General features: G+C 45.4%; 1 protein-coding gene across 8 annotated transcripts in view; it reads right to left on the bottom strand.

The window, feature by feature from the left end:
• Positions 1-16,570, bottom strand: part of EIF2D (eukaryotic translation initiation factor 2D) — a 28,948-nt gene that overhangs the window by 4,768 nt on the left and 7,610 nt on the right. For 4 of the 8 annotated variants that reach the window (XM_019433991.2, XM_019433981.2, XM_053908996.1 and 1 more), the window contains 10 exons: positions 9,473-9,580; positions 7,139-7,392; positions 6,550-6,667; positions 4,832-4,877; positions 4,298-4,401; positions 4,051-4,200; positions 3,596-3,685; positions 2,809-2,904; positions 2,135-2,242; positions 1,422-1,542 (listed from right to left, as the gene is read on the bottom strand). In XM_019433991.2, coding sequence (XP_019289536.2) covers positions 1,422-1,542; positions 2,135-2,242; positions 2,809-2,904; positions 3,596-3,685; positions 4,051-4,200; positions 4,298-4,401; positions 4,832-4,877; positions 6,550-6,667; positions 7,139-7,392; positions 9,473-9,580 — 1,195 coding nt within the window. Of the gene's footprint in view, positions 1-1,421; positions 1,543-2,134; positions 2,243-2,808; positions 2,905-3,595; positions 3,686-4,050; positions 4,201-4,297; positions 4,402-4,831; positions 4,878-6,549; positions 6,668-7,138; positions 7,393-9,472; positions 9,581-13,982; positions 14,206-16,570 lie in introns of all 8 variants that reach the window. The other 4 variants (XM_019434041.2, XM_019434019.2, XM_019434009.2 and 1 more) reach the window with 4 other exon arrangements.

The raw sequence follows: 16,570 nt of genomic DNA, 5'->3' as shown, positions 1-16,570 counted from the left end.
GATTCATAAGGGCACATGTACCCCAATGTTTATAGCAGGGCTATCAATAATAGCCAAATTATGGATAGAGCCTAAATGTCCATCAACTTACGAATGAATAAAGAAGATGTGGTTTATATATACAATGGAATACTACTTGGCAATAAGAAAGAATGAAATCCTGCCATTTGCAGCAACGTGGATGGAACTCGAAGATATCATGCTAAGTGAATTAAGTCAGAGAAAGACAGATATCGTATGTTTTCACTCATGTGTGGAATTTGAGAAACTTAACAGAAGACCATGTGGAAAGGGAAGGGGAAAAAAAATAGTTACAAACAGAGAGTGAAAGAGGCAAACCATCAGAGACTCTTGAATACAGAGAACAAAATGAGGGTTTATGGGAGGGTGGGAGAGAGGGGAAAATGGGTGATGGGCATTGAGGAGGGCACTTGTTGGGATGAGCACTGGGTGCTGTAAGTAAGCGATGAACCATGGGAATCTACCCCCAAAACCAAGAGCACGCTGTACACACTGCATGTTAGCCAATTTGACAATGAATTATTTAAAAACAATAATAAACAAACAAATAGTGAAGAAAACTTACATACATAGAAACTGCTTAGTACAGAGTCTGGCACATAACTATACACTCAAGAAACAGTGCCTATTGCTAATTATTATTGAGGTTATCATTACCGGTTCTCATTTACTGCTTATATGTCAAGCACAATTCTAAGTGCTTCACGCATGTATATGCCTTCATCTGGTCCTCACGGTGCCTTATAAGGTAGGCATTATCACCATTTTTCACATTAGTAAACTCAGGCAAAAAACCATTAACTTTCTCAACGTCAAGCAGCAAGGCAAAAGCCACATTTGAACCCACGTGTTCCTAATGCCAAAGCCCACTCTTATAACCATACATTAGAAAGTTCTTTATTTTGAACCCAAGTATGTCTTCTTGGGATTTCCACCCAGTATTCCTACTTGTCTTCTCAAGGCATCTCAGAATAAGTGCACTCCTTTTCCCAAGAACAGCTTTTCATACACTTGAGGACAGAATTTGTTTCCTATGTGTCTGTTGCCAGGCTAAACACACTTCTTTACAAGCTATTTTCACTGAGCAAGGCCCAAGAAGTAACAATGAGTGAGAGCTGAAAGCCCATGACAGGTCTAAGAGAAAAATAAAAATAAAATCTTGTTTACCTTTGTAACTAGGCTATAGCGAGTTTCCCAGCACAAAATCCCAGAGGGAAGGAGTGAGGGGGCAGCATTACCTGTTTTCTATAAGGCCCAGCCCACTTATGCAAGCATGGGTCTTTCATTAACTATCTTTGTGGTGTGCCAATCTAAAATCCTCTAATCACATTGTAGAGAATAAAACTTATAGCAGGGACATTAAATCACCATCTTCCAACATTGTGTCTTTTAAAATTTACCTTTTTATTAGATGCTCTCTGTGCTAGGGTGATGTCAATTGGGCAGATTCTGCCTTTCTTCACAATGGGCTCTTGTCCTGGAAAAGTCACTTGATACACAGGCTGCAATTTTTCCAAACATCTGAAACAGGAGTTCATAAGCTATAGACTGGTAAAGCCAACAGAAGCTATCTCCTCATTCCCCGCTACGAGCGGGCGGCTGGGTGTGAGCCGATTTGCAGGCAGTGGTCTGCCCTGGGCTGCACTCAGAATCACCGACCTCACCCAAGGAGCTGCACCCAAGACCAATTACATCAGAAACTCCAATATTCTTTAAAGATCCCCAGAGCTTGGCCAAAGTCAAGGCCCATGGATTCAGGGAAGGGATCATCAGTGACCTGAACCCCTGAAAACTGTCCAGCGGCCTGGCCTTCTGAAAATCTGTCCGGGCTGCCTCGTGGAGTTTACTCCGTCGCAAGACTCTCCTGTACCCAGTGTGCTGAAGTGCTGCTTCACATCTGTGACGTGTTCCAGTGAATCTTTTAGAGAACTCCTTTACCGTAAACAGTGTCCACCTTCTATCTAACCAGATTTTCTCGTTATCCTATACACTGGGACTGACCAACTTTTTCTATGAAGGGCCCGATGGTAAATATTCTACGCCTTAAGGCCACAGGGTCTGTGCGACCAGTCAACTCTGCCATGGTAGCATAAAAGCAACTGACAGACAATACATAAACAAATGGGTGTGGCTGTATTCCAAAAAATACAGGTAGCGGGTCAGATCTGGCTCATGGGCTGTAGTTTGCAAACTCCTGATGTACATAATTTTCAGTTTTGATCTGTGGAACGAGAACAAAGAATAAGAATCTTTCTTTTGAAGACTTTAAGACAATTTCTCCCAGCCTTCTTTTTGCTTCTAAATCTTTCTGAAGCTCTTAATTTTAATTCATTGTTCTTCTTTCTCCCTTTTCTCTTTTTTTTAAAAATTTTTTAATGTTTATTTTTGAGAGAGAGAGAGACACACACACAGAGTGAGAGTGGGGAAGGGGCAGAGAGAGAAGAGAGAGAGAGAGAGACAGAGAATCCGAAGCAGGCTCCAGGCGGAGCCTGATGCGGGGCTCGAACCCATGAGCCGTGAGATTATGACCTGAGCTGAAGTCGGATGCTTAACCGACTGAGCCACCCAGGGGCCCCTTAGGTTCTCTTCTATATTGTGTTGGCTCAAATCATTCCAAGGAGCTTCCACATCAAAATCACCAAAACTGTGTTCATGTAGACGATTATCAGTTGAATTATGGAAAGAAAAATCAAAGACTAAGACAGTGACAACTTTACAGTTCAATGTGATGGACATTCAGGGGAGGGTGGGGGGAAACACTGGAGAGGGACTGCCAATCCCCACTACCTGGTCAGGAGACTGTCCCATGGAAGCTTCATGACTGTGTGCTGTTCGTTTTTCTCTAAGATGCAGTCACATAGGATGGGATCCAATTTCACGAGACTGAAGGGAAAGAAGAGATAATAAAGAAATGCCACTCCCGCCCCTACTGACCCCAGGGCCACCTCAGGATTCGTCTCTTATATGTCCTTTGTTGTCATCCAGAACCATTAGAACCAATTCAGGGGCCACGGTCCATGAAGCAGTGTACCCTGTGGATGGGACGTATGGAAGGTTTTCCTAGAACAAGGGTAATGCAGGTGGTAGAGGGGAGGGGGTGATGGGATCCCTGGCTCAGTTCTGCTAACTCATCATGATTAGGCCAACAGTTTCCAACTCTCTGATCATGGGGATATCTTCTGGAAAAAAAAAAAAAGTAATGGAATGTTCTTCATTTAGTAGTTTATCTTTTGTATCCACTTACTAAGAAAACAGAGAATACCAAAAAGCCACAAGGACTTCGGTAAAATTTTTCTAAGTTTGCATTTTATTCCTCACAATAGCACATGCATTTGAAAACCAGCAGTGGATATATACGAGCTGATACGAACTCAGGCTATATATAGTCAGTGCTAACAGCACATGTGGATCCGAGCACCAGACAACTCGAGGTGTCCACAGCCTCTGGCTCAGGAACCACTGGTCCAAACGGCTGTGCTTTCCCCCGTTCCCCTCCAGTGCAGACATCCTCCACAGGGTGTGCAAGAGTGCGTCGTCACGGACTAATCTCCAGCAGAGCTCCACACCCACTCACTTTTTGTTGTCTGCATCAACGAGGTCATTTCTCTTGACATAGTTGATGATGATCATCCGGACCTCACCGCCCTCGAGAATGCTCCCCTTCCTAGGTCAGAAATGACCGGGGGGGTGGTTAGTTCCTGCTGTGCCAGGAGATAAACTGTGGACACCAAGACTCGCTCTCTGCTAGGCAGGCTGCTTTCCTGGGCTCTCTGACCTCCATTTTCTTCCCTTTCCTGACTGACGTGAGCAGGACCGTGTGCAGAGTAGTTACAGGTAGAAAAGGGAGAGGACTACTCTCATTTGTTCAGAGACGCTTCCCAGGGGAAGGAGGCTGGAAGCTGGACGTGGGAGAAAGGGAGGACGGGGCAGAGCACATTCTGCCAGTCCCAGAAGAAAGCTACTCAGCTGGAGAGGATCTATGGCCAGAGCACCAAGCAGGCAGAGGAGGGCTGCTCTCCAAAAACTCACTTGTGGCCAGACTCCTGGAAGAGCAGAGTCATGCTGGCTGGGACACAGTAGAGGGATTTTATATCTGGAGGGTGATAGGGCTGTTCCCTGCTACCCTCCTGGATAGTCTGGGAGGTCGGGGAGGGCTCGGCTATGACGAAAGATGTGATCCTAAAACCCGGCAGAAGGAAAGAAAAAACACATTTTATACTATACCCACGTGCCCCGGGCCAGCTGAGCTACGGTGACCAGGCCCCCCTGCACTCACCTCGGGTGCTTCCAGTCCACAGCCACAATGCTCTCCACCCCTTTGCTCAGCTCCTTCACCTGTATAATCTGCTCCTGCTGCATGTGCTGCAGGAACTTAGAGAGCTAAGGGAGAGAGGGCCAGTGCTAGGGACTCCACCGATGGCACGCACATCCTGAGCGCCTGACATACCCCACGCTGAGCCTGGCCTGTCCCTGGGTGGGGCACATGACAGTCCCTGCCCTCATCAAACCAGGAACTGGGAGGCCCCCCACTCTGAGGCTCAGGGAGTGGGAAGCGGCTACAGACTAACTGGTGAAACCTTTTGGAACTCTGGCCAGATATAAAGGGGTGGAAGGGAGAGAGGGGCGTGGGTGCCCGCCCAACTGCCTCAGTCCAGGGAGAGTTTTCTTTCCCCTCCTTACACCAGGAATCAAAAAGCTTAATTCTAGCCTGAGCCCTACAGACAGGGCTTCCCCAGCGTCCATCCAGCTCATGGCACATGGGCCCCTACATGACTCTCTGTGTGGGTATGTGGAGAAGGTACCTGCTTACCTTTTTGTAGCTGGACTTCTTGATGTCCAGCTGTCGTCCTTCAGGGCTGGTGGCAGATGGAAAAGGCAAGTTAAGCTAACAGAAGAACTGTGGTGGGAGCTGCCCGGTCCTGAGAGGGGGACATTGTTCCTCAGCCATCCCCCTCCACATTCAGGTAGAAGCCGCTGTTCCAGACTCTGACCAGTGGTGGCATCAGAGAGGGATACCGACTTTAGGACACTCTAGATCACTGCTATCCGTCAGACCTTTCTGTAAATATGGAGCGTTCTCTGTCTGTCTATCCAATATGGTAGCCACTAGCCACATGTGGCTATTAAGCCCTTAAAATGCAACTCACGGGACTGAGGAACTACATTCTAAATGTTATTTAATTTTAACTAGTTTCAATTTAAATAGCCGCATATGGCTGGTGGGTACCATACTGGATATGGCTTTAGAGTTCTCTCAAACTAGACCACCTTCTGTGGTCTCCAAAGATTCACCTCAAGGAGAACCTTTCCAACACCAAGCTCACTGAGGCAACTGGGCCCAGGACAGGATTTGGCAAACTACGTGCTGTCGGCCATATGTGGCCACATCCCTTCACTACTGTCACTGAAAGGGTAGAGCCGAGTAGCTGCAATAGTGACTGTCTGGTCTGCAAAGTCTAAAATATTTACTATCTGGCACTTTATAGAAAGAGTTTGCTGACCCCTACCCTACAGCTGTTAATTTTGGGGTGGGATGGTCCTGAGAAAATCATAATCAGTCCCTGTTCTCAGAACTTACATTTTTCTCAAAATGTGACAAGCAACAGCAGTGGGATACACAGAGAGCCCTTCTAGAACCCCTCCCAGGTTAAGAACCTCTATCCTAGAGAAGACTCTAGGACCTCTTTCCCAGTTACTCACAACCCAGCAAGAACAGGACAAATTACCACACACTCTGACCCCACACTCATATAGGATGCCTTAAAGAAGCCCACATATAAACAGGAAGAGAATCACATTAAAACCACACTTTAAAAAACACGGTAAAATTCTCAAAAAAGAAAAGTTAGTCTGAGTGTAAAAATCAGTGAGCAAACCATCTGATCTGATATTTACTGGGTGCTTATTAAATGTCAGGCTATTTAACTTTGACAACAATCCTACAAGCGCTGGAAATGAGGGTTCAGAGAAGCTCCATAACAAGTTCAAATACACCTTGTTCCAAAACCCTGGGAGCTGGCATTTAAGCCGAGATGTCTGTTTTCAAAGTCCAGGTTCTCTCTACATGTGATCCTGTCTCCTGGCCCCTGTGTTCAGGGTGTGGGGGGGCTCACATGGATTCTTCCTCCTGACACAATGTAACCAGGCCCACCTACTTTGAAAGTAACCTGTGAAGGGGCTGTACAATCCAGATGAAGCCTCCTGACTGAGAGGCTCCCGGGGTGGGGGGGGGGGGGCTCTTCCTGAATAGGACAGGATGCCCGATTCATGAGACAGCCCGGAATCACCATAGCTGAGGCAATGCTCGGAGAATATGGGGAATTTTAACCCGAATCAACATCCTTTTGCTCGCTAAAACTGAAGTGTTCAACACTCAGGACCAAATTCATTTGCCAGATCAACCCTTCACTCCACTCTCTCCAGAGCATGTCCCTCAACCAATTCTCCCACAGCCCTGTCCTGACATACCACCAAGGGACAAGAGAGAGCCCTCGCCCCGGCCGCCAGCCCCCACCACGCCTTCCATACCAGCAGGACAACATGTGGCTGCCAAGGAACGTGCTGGTGAGTAAAGGGAGGTCAGCTTTTCTGACTTGGCATTTTAAAGCATGCAAGAAGCATCGCTGTACCAGTTCATCCATTTGTTCTGCAAGGAAAAGACAAGAACCACATTTTTCTGACGGATACAGAATGCCTAGTGTAGTACAATCCCCACCCAGCCCCACCCCTGCCTCACCCCCTTAGCCCTGGAAGGAACCCATCCTGGGCAGTGCAGCTTCTGAGTACTGAGCCTTTCAAGAGGGCAGACCCCAGAGAAGAGGTCTAGCCACAAAGTCCCACCCAGCCAGGAGCAAGTGCTTCTCTGACAGAGAAGTCAGAGCCTAAAAAAACCGTGGAAGCCTCTGGGGCTGGAAACAGTCCAAGTGCCAGGACAGACCGGCACCAGGGAAACACGACTGGTGTGAAAGAGACTCCAGTCAGATGTCAAAGGGCTGCTGAACTACCCTCACCAAAACAAGGACTTTCCTGTTCTCCTAGAGCTGCTCTAGTCAGAAGCATAGCAAAGCACGTTTCCTAAACTGACAGGAAGTGGGTCCTTCTACTCCCAGAGCTATACCTTGAAGGGTCTTGCTGTCTGTGGGGTGTGGGTTCAGGCCCCTGACACTGGGGTCTTCCGAGGCTTCTGATAGGGACTTCTCCTCACACATCCGCTGAACCTCCCCATTCTCCTCCTCTCCCTCCAGGGTCAGGCGCCTCAGGTCTCCCTGCAGGGCGGGGTCTGCCTGGACAGACTCCTTCTCTTCACTGAGATCTGGGGGATCCAGGGCCAGTGGAGCAAGGGAAGGTGGAGAAGACTTGTCTCCAGATCGCCTGGAAAAATCGCATGTCAGAAACGGCAAGCAGCAGCCACGATATTCTCCAGTCCTACTCAGGGTCAGCTGGGAGTCCAGAGAGAGGAGGAGCCATGGCAGTTGTGTCCAGGAGAGAGCAGAGAGTCTGAGCTCCCATCTAAACTCTATTTCCAGGGCACCTGGGGGGGCTCCACTGGTTGAGCATCCGGTTTTTGATTTCCACTCGGATCGTGATTCCAGGGTCGTAGAATTGAGCCCCGTGTCAGGCTCCATATTCAGCATGGAGCCTGCTTAAGATTCTCTCTCTCTCTGTCTCTCCCTCTGTCCCTTTCCCCAACTTGCGTGCGCTCACACTCTCTAAAATAAAATAAAATAAAATAAAATAAAATAAAATAAAATAAACTGTATTTCTAATTCTGGGCCCAGAAAAACCCCTGCCTCAGTTTCCTCATCTCTCAAATGGGGAGGGTAATTCTTGCTTCCTCCCTGGCCCAAAGGAATAATAACATCACTAATATACATCTGGGGACAAGGACAGATCAAAGAAAAAGTAGTTAAAAGAGAAGCCCCCAACAGTATCCCCTTCACATGAGTTAACAATAAAACATTTTGGGGGCGCCTGGGTGGCTTAGTCGGTTGAGCGTCCAACTTCAGCTGAGGTCACGATCCCGCGGTCCGTGAGTTCGAGCCCCGCGTCGGGCTCTGGTCTGATGGCTCAGAGCCTGGAGCCTGCTTCCGATTCTGTGTCTCCCTCTCTCTGCCCCTCCCCCATTCATGCTCTGTCTCTCTCTGTCTCAAAAATAAATAAGCATTAAAAAATAAAAAAAATAAAAATAAAAAAATAAAACATTTTGAATTAAATAAACAGGAAGATGCACAGGTACCTGCAGTACCAGTGTGGGGAAATACAAACCCAGGGCTCAGAGTACTTGTCAAGGAACAAACACCTGGCCTGCTCCACAACTGCAGAATCAGTTGCTTCCCTGTGATGTCAGGGTGCAATCTAACCTGCAGCATGGAGATTACGTGGCTTTATGCCACCGAGTCTCGGGAAGACAGGGAAAAAAGCAACGCCTCGTACAGAGCACGTGGAGCAAGATCACAGAAAGCAAACTCAGTTCTAACTAAGGGTTGCAGCACGTCTCGTAGTAGTGTTAATAGTGAGGCCGGACTCTACATTTAGGCTGTTCTGCTAAGTACACAAATTTTTTAAAACGTGGGCAAGGGGAACGGAGCCGCTGCTGGTAAAACAATTAGCAGTGTGACCCCGACGGCCCTGCTCACACTGACAGAACAGCAGGTGCCTGGAGAACATCCGGAAGCAGCCCTCACATATCCGCTGGCACACAGGCCAACGGGGTGTACCTGCAGCACAGCAGGCTTCGGCCAATTCTTATCAAATGAGGGACTCCAACGCTGGGCTGAAGATGTAAGGATGTGTCTATGCCAACAGGCCACATCACCCAGCCTAAAGACCAGGTAGAGTGCTTTTGAGAAAAGTACTATTACTGTTTTGGTAAAAATGACAAGAAAATAACCAGAAAATAAACTGGTACATGGCTTGAGAAAGCAAGTGTTATGGTGAGAAAACGTAACTTCCACAATAGGGAGATTGGAAATGGGAAATCTGAACAACAAAACTAATCAGGTCATGACTGTGGTGCCTGAAGGTCTACTCTGCTTTGATCTGGAATCATAAGCGAGAACACCGGCGCACTCACTGTAGGCAAGAAGATGCCTAAATGTGTGTGGCAGATAGAACCACACTGATTAAAGCCATATAAAACAAGAATATCCCTGTACTGAAAGGCAGAGCAGAGAGTCTGTAAGGCCTTCTTCTAGGCCCAAGATTCTACAATCCACCTGGAAGATAATCAAAGTTCTCTGCAATTTTTCTCTGAACAAGAACAAAAAAAATTAAACCAATCCATCCATCCATCCATCCATTTTTCCTTTCCACACTAGCAAAGAAATTAATATCTGGACCAGCAACTTGCAGAAGGATGTGGCAGGGACCCAGGCTCTCATTTGTGAATGTAGGCCCTGTGCTCTATCCCCCCAGCCAGCCATCTCTCTGACAGAAGGAACACGGAACCCACCATAAGTGGTCCTGGTAGGTGTGGAGCACAGAGAAGCCCCTTCCCTTCAAGCCTGAAGTGAGCATCTCGGCTGTGGACATGGCAGCAACTCCGACGGCAACGGGGGCTCTGAGAGGGAGGAAGCCAGACACACACGTCAGGGAAAGTCTCACAGGAGGGCACATGTCAGGACTATCTCTCCACACATATGCTAAGAGCACCGCGTTTGCAAACTGGAAGCAACCACCCGCATCACAGGAGTAAACTCAGTCAGGTCTCAGTGTTCTTCAGATTAACTCTAAATAGGACTTTCAAAAATCCCTTGACCAACATGCCCCTTCTAAGTAACTACTCTGCTGATGTCATCACTGTTTTATCCCTATTATGAATCAAACCCAGGCATGACTTGCAAGCATATTTAAAGTTACCTTTGTTATGATCTCACGGTTGTGAGATCAAGGCCCATGTTGGCTATGTGCTGGGTGTGGAGCCTCCTTAAGACTCTCTCCCTCCCTCTCTCCCTTTCAAAAAAAAAATTCCCTCCATTTAATTCCAAAAATATAAATGACCTCCCTTACCTTAAAGGCATAGCCATCCTATGCAGAGATTCAAAAGGAAGGCCATTCGTATGCCATAAATTAGGCCAAGGGAGGCCACAGGGAAGAGAGAAGAGAGGAACAGTGGAACTAACTGGGGAGGTTCCTTCTAAGCTGGCTCTTTATTACAGGGCTCGCTCCTTGTAACCATCTACTAAGAACTGAGTGAGTCCAGTGATTATCAAAAACAATCTCTTTCACAGTAACTACATACACTTCCAAAGCCCAAATGGGACACGTGTGCCAGCCCAGTCCTTAAGCATTTCCCACACACTGCCTGTAAGGTCTGCTGCCCGACAGGATCACAGAGAACAGACAAGCCTGGCCAAGGTCACCTGGGCACAAGGGAGGAGATTCAAGGGCAGAGTTCCCAACACCTGAACTTAAGAAAAACGTTTGCTAAGCTGGTGGCTCCACTTACTGTGCCCACAGGTCAATCAATTACTGCCACAGAAACTTTGAAGCTGGCTTCTCTCTCAGTTCCAAAAAGAGGGATCTTTTTCTTCTACCTCTGGAAGGGCCGATGGCTCAAAAACTTCAATCTCGAACATGCTTCATATTTTTAATAAACCCCCCTTCATACCCTCATTCTCTTCCACAAACCATCTAAAGCTACATCCCCACAGACGTTTTAAAGGCCAAATTGAGCAGGCCAAATACACGTTTCTGTAGTTTTCTCCCATCTTGGATAGAATCCCGGGGGAAAAACAGTGACACCACCGTCCTTTTCAACTGCAAGTTGTGCAACAGGTAAACAAGGAAGGAAACCTTTCCAGGTCTTGGTTCCAAAAGGTTCAAGGAAAACAGGAGAACATGAGTAGCAACAGTAAGATCTTTCAACGCTGACCCCTCCCATGCCTACAATCTCTCTTTCTCTCTCAAAGAAGCAATGAGAAAAATGAGGTATGTTTCACTCAAGATGCCACAAGGAAGAACAAAGGATTGTATCCAGTGTTGGTGGGAGTGTGGGAAGACACACTCTCCCTAAAGGCGTCAGTAAGATACTGTTTGTGATGAAGACACACTGGAGGCGACCACAAGGTCCACTCGGAGAGGACCTCTTCCATCACCATATAGCAGGTAAGAACGCTCAGCGTCCCTGAGCTTGCTGACCTGGAAAATGTCCCCATGATCTTAAGTGAAAAAACAATACAGATAAAGTGTAATTCCATTTGGTTGTATTTTTAACCTACACACCAAAATCGTACGTTTTTATATGCACATATATACACACATTCAAGAAGGCTGACAAGGATGTATGCATCAAATGATACAGTTACTTCTAGGAGAAAAGAATTTTTCTGAACTATTCATATGAATATTCCCTAATTTATTTTTAAAAAGAAGCCGTGGGGTGATGGCTGAACGACTCTATAAAAATACACTACAAATCACTGAATTGTACATTTGGAATTGGTGAATTTTAGAGTAGGTAAACTATATCTCAATAAAGCTATTGGGGCATCTGCGTGGCTCAGTCAGTTAAGCTTCCCACTCTGGGTTTCGGCTCAGGTCATGATCCCAGGGTTATAGGATTGAGCCCTATATGGGGCTCTGTGCTGACAGCATAGAGCCTGCTTGGGATTCGCTCTCTCTCTATCCCTCCCCCATTGCGTTCTCTGAAAAATAAATGATTAAAAAAAAAAAAGAATTAAGAGAGAGGATGATGACGTAGATGATGGGGAAAAAGGTGTTAAGACAATGAAAGAAAGACCAAGAAAATGTCACAGACAAGATGTGGTAGGGTCCCCTCCCTAAGGAGAGAAAAAAAGAGAGGGGAAAAAAACCACTTCAGGTAATCTGGCTATGCACCTACGTGACAACATCATGACCTTGTAAACTGAGACTACTTAATCAGATTACATGTTTGTGTGTGTCACCATACATGGAAGACAAAGAAATAGAAAATATATAAAAAACTATGCCATGATCTTCAGGGCTCAATTCTTCAGGTATGAACCTAACTGAGCGGTACTGGTAGGAATAAAGTTGCTTCCTGGAAAGAAAAGCCTTGGTGTCATGACTCCGTGTGAGAATTCTGCTATATTACTTGGGGGCTCGTCCGGGATCTGATGGTGCGTTTCCACCTCCTTCGTCACTGGGGATACAAACCTCAGGGCACCAGCAAAGGCGGCCTCCCCTGGCGCCAGTGGACTGCTTGATCCGCAGGAGACCAGCCCTCCCAGCATGCCGAGGCAAGGACCCCGTGTGTGCCAATGAAACCAATGAGGCCCAGGAACCAGCTCAGGGAGCACTCCTTGTCAGACTGGTAATAACCTGGGTTTGTTTAGGCAGACTTGCCCTTAAGAGGCAGAAGGGGAACCTGATCATCTCCCAGAGTTGCCATAGTAGTTCTACAAGGGACAAAGAATGAAGCTGCAACTCTAAGGTGTTGGGCACTGGGCAGCAGGTTGGAGTTGCTGTGTGAGTGTGTGTGGGGACTTGTCTCTCGTTCATTTCCTGGGTCAATGACTATGATAATTAGAGCCAACTGTCTCTGGTTATTCTATCTCAGAACGGGGACTTTAAGGAATATTCCCAAGAAGCTGCCGAAACTACTTTTATTTTGGGGAAATTCCCTATCTTCTCTGGACTGACACAGACTGCCTAATTCCACTAGTGGGAAACAAAACAAAACAAAAGAAACCTGGAGTCTGCTTCTCTGTCTGAGCTGATAAGATTTAAAACTGGGAATTCTCTTTCTGTGCCTTCTGCTCATACCTCTCCTCTTCTGCCTTCCCTTCCCCCTCCTTTTCCACACCACCTGGGGGGCAGCCTGCATAACTGGCTCCTCAATGCCTCAGGCACCATCAGCCCTTTCTCCCATCCTAGAGGTCTTGGAGCAAAGACCACACACTTCATATTTCCCCACCGGTGCCCCAGGTAAAAATAGACAATGGGGAACAGATTGATTCACTTTTAAATGGACACAGATGGAACATATTTAGTATTTAAATGGATTTAAGTTTGTTGGTTTAAAACAGACGACTCTTTAGAATTATCAGCAGTAAATATATAAAACTTTTTTCTACCTAAGGTTTTCTAAAGGTCAAATAAACTGTTATCTCTGTTGCAATTTGTCAGCAAAAAGGTGACTTAAAATGATGGTTAATTTTGTCTGTCTCAAAGTTTTCATGGGTAATTGTTAAGATAGCTTTCAAAGTCATTGGTAACCTAAAACATTAAAGTTTTGCTTGCATGATAAATTGAGATTGAATTCATTAGATAGCTAACGAGATAAGAGGCTAAAGCACTAATTACTAGACGTAGGTTTGTGCTTCTGACTTGTCACAGAGAAACTAAAGATATTTGGATCTGTGGGAAAACATGCTTTATGATTAACGGATTCTTAAGTTTGCCATCTAAAAAAATTCTGATGTAACATAAAGTACACAGTTAGTTACCACTTAGTTTTCACTGGAGACTAAGGTTTCAAAGAGTTAAAATTCTGCTAAATGTAATTAAAACCGATAAAAATAAGAAAAGCAACTCTGTATGTAGAAAAGTAGGAGATATGAAAGAAAGATATAAGAAATGGAAAGATATTTTTGTTAAAGGTAAAAAAAAAAAAAAAAGTAATTTTGTCCTAAATGAGACTGGTTATTTGGAGAGAAATGGCTTGGGATAAAATCTAAACGCAAAGAAAGGTTGTAGAAGGTTCATGAAGAAAATCTTCACACAGAAATTTTATGTGTGGTCAGGATGCACTAAGGTTACAATAAATGGATTTTAAAAGTATACTGGGTTAAGATTAAAACTCCCCCTCCTTTGTTCCAAAGGCTGGGAACATGATGGCAATACCCTTCGTGCCGGCCTCCAAATCCTCCACATTTCTGTTGTTCCTGGTCAGCAGAGGACTGGATGCCCATGCCATATGAGGGAGGGATGATATATGAAGGGCTTTTACTAAGATATGTGGGAGCCATTTTACTAACCTTAGTCCATTGTATGCTGAAAACGGATATCCACATGGCTGAAACATATTTATGTGGGCATTGTTGAAAACAGCAGGGGAATAGACCTTGACTTTGGCTCTTTAACCCCTTCCCTCAATGGCCAATAATCAATATGTAAGTTACTGTTGGGCCAAAATAAAATTAGTGCATATTATGACAACCAGGAAAGTCTTGCTTGGTCACAGTCCATACCCCAAAGGTCCTGCAGGTGGGAAACGGAGGGGTAAAAACAAAACAAAACAAAACAAAACAAAACAAAACAAAACAAAACAGGAAAGACCAGGTCAGCTCTTGGGAGGTAGGGTCAACCCCAGGTAAGAATGACTACTCTCAGCACCTTGCGAGACTGACAGGGCTTTTGGCTGCCAGTTGCATAGCCAGCCAGAACCCAGGGCCAGGAGATGAGGTTTCTCCTGGCCAGCTATAGGAAATTGAGATAAGGGACAACTTTCTTCCTCTTTCCTATAAATGGGTAATTCCCCAACCAAGGGCATTACTCCTTTGGAATGCATTATGATTCATTTTCTTTTGCACAAAGGCTTGGCCCCAAAACAAACTGGAAGAGGGAACCTGGCCACCAGAGGGAAATATCAATGACATTACTATCCTACAATTGGACTTGTTTTGCAAATGTGAAGGGAAATGGGGAGAATTCCCCTATGTTCATTGTATTTGGGCCAAAACAGACCTAGAGAAGGAGGAAGGGAAGTCTCCCACCTCAACCTCCTCCTCCTCCTCCTCCTCCTCCTTGGGTTCTCAATCTGTAAAAAACAAAAAATACAATTCTGCTCCCTGCTACCCACCTTATCCAGGCCCTCCCTGTAACAGGCATGTATCCCTTATAACAAGCTAGAATGCCAGAAGAAAAAACCTTTATGTTACAAGGTTTAAGACACATAAAAGGAGATCTAGGTAAATTTTCTGATCGTTAAGTACATAAAGGCCATTCAGAATATTATGTATGTTTCGGTGTTGATCTGGAAAGATATAATGCTTTTGTTAAACCAGATTCTTAATGAGACATGTTTTGAAAAAAAAAAATTAAGGATATCTAAGATTTGGCCCTTAAATTATGCTAAATTAGTCACTATCTTACAAACACAAAATGAGAGCCTGATGGCCTTCCTGAAGAGGTTGAGGGAGGCTCTCATTAAATATATGGCCATCTCCCCTGACACCCCTAAGGCTGAGATGATTTTAAAGGACATTTTGTCACTCAAGCAGCCCTAGATATTCAGAGAAGATGCAAAAATCAGCTGTTGGCCTTTGAAGGGACCCTGGAGGAGCTCTGATGAGCTGCCAATTGGGTATATTACAACCAAGATCAAAGGAGAATAAGAATAAAAAAACAAAACAAAACAACAAACAGAAAAGGAAGCTTAAAAAAAAATAATCTGAGACCTTAGTTGTGGCCTTATGTACTATGTCAGACCGGACTTCCCAAGGTCCTGGCACCAAGTGCCATTTATATGCCCGTTCAGAGCACTAAAAGGAGAACATCCTCAGAGGGGACAACCAAAATGAAAACCCTATAAGCCATGCCCCTTATGTGGAGACAATCAGTGGAGATCCGAATGTCCTCAGGGACCTCTATCTGTGAGGGCTCAGATAACTAATGTCCCTGGAAGGGACTAAGTGGGGCCTGGGGCTCTTCAAGGTGGCTCCCCTAAACCAACTGTCTATCAGAAACTCAGAGCCTTGGGTAACTCCAGGACAGAGACACAATTATGTGAGTTTTTAGAAGTTACTGGATATTGTAGGCTGCAGATACCAGGTTCAGGAAAATAGTTTGCCTGCTATATCAAGTATTAAAGGAAACTCAATCCCATCTACTCTCCCGAAAAAATAATAAACTGGGGTCTGACTCCTAGACACTGTCTCCAGCCCTTGGAATGATTATAAACAGAGCAGAGTCATTACTATTACCAAACTCACAGAGCTAAAAGATCATTAAAACACAGGATCAGGGGCGCCTGGGTGGCTCAGTTGGTTAAGCGTCCGACTTCGGCTCAGGTCATGATCTCGCGGTCCGTGAGTTCGAGCCCCGCGTCGGGCTCTGTGCTGACAGCTCAGAGCCTGGAGCCTGTTTCAGATTCTGTGTCTCCCTCTCTCTCTGACCCTCCCCCGTTCATGCTCTGTCTCTCTCTGTCTCAAAAATAAATAAACGTTAAAAAAAAAAAAAACACACAGGATCAGACCTTTCTTTTAGGAAGGGACAAAATTTAATCAAATGGCCTAAAGGGTGTTTACTGGAAAACAATTTGTCAAGGACAGTTCTGCAAGTGGTAGCAGCCTGTGAGGTATGTCTTAAAAACAATCCTTTCAACCATAAACTTGCTCTCCCAGACAATCAAGAAACTGGAGGCTATCCAGAAAGCACTGACAATTAGGTTTCAATACTTTTACTAATTGGTAAAGGTCTTCCCCTCCAAGACAGGAAAGGCACAAAAAGTAATACAAATTCTGCTTTATAAAATAATATCCAGGTTTGGCTTACCTAAAAATTTACAAATTAATCATGGTAAATGGCTGCCTCGACTCTTTCTCTAGAACTCCTGGCTCTTGGA

The sequence above is a fragment of the Panthera pardus genome, unplaced genomic scaffold (assembly GCF_024362965.1).
Source record: "Panthera pardus isolate Hobbes unplaced genomic scaffold, ASM2436296v1 HiC_scaffold_21, whole genome shotgun sequence".
Lineage (NCBI taxonomy): Eukaryota > Metazoa > Chordata > Mammalia > Carnivora > Felidae > Panthera > Panthera pardus.
Note: the sequence above shows the minus strand (reverse complement) of the source record. Positions and strands in the feature narration are given on the sequence as shown.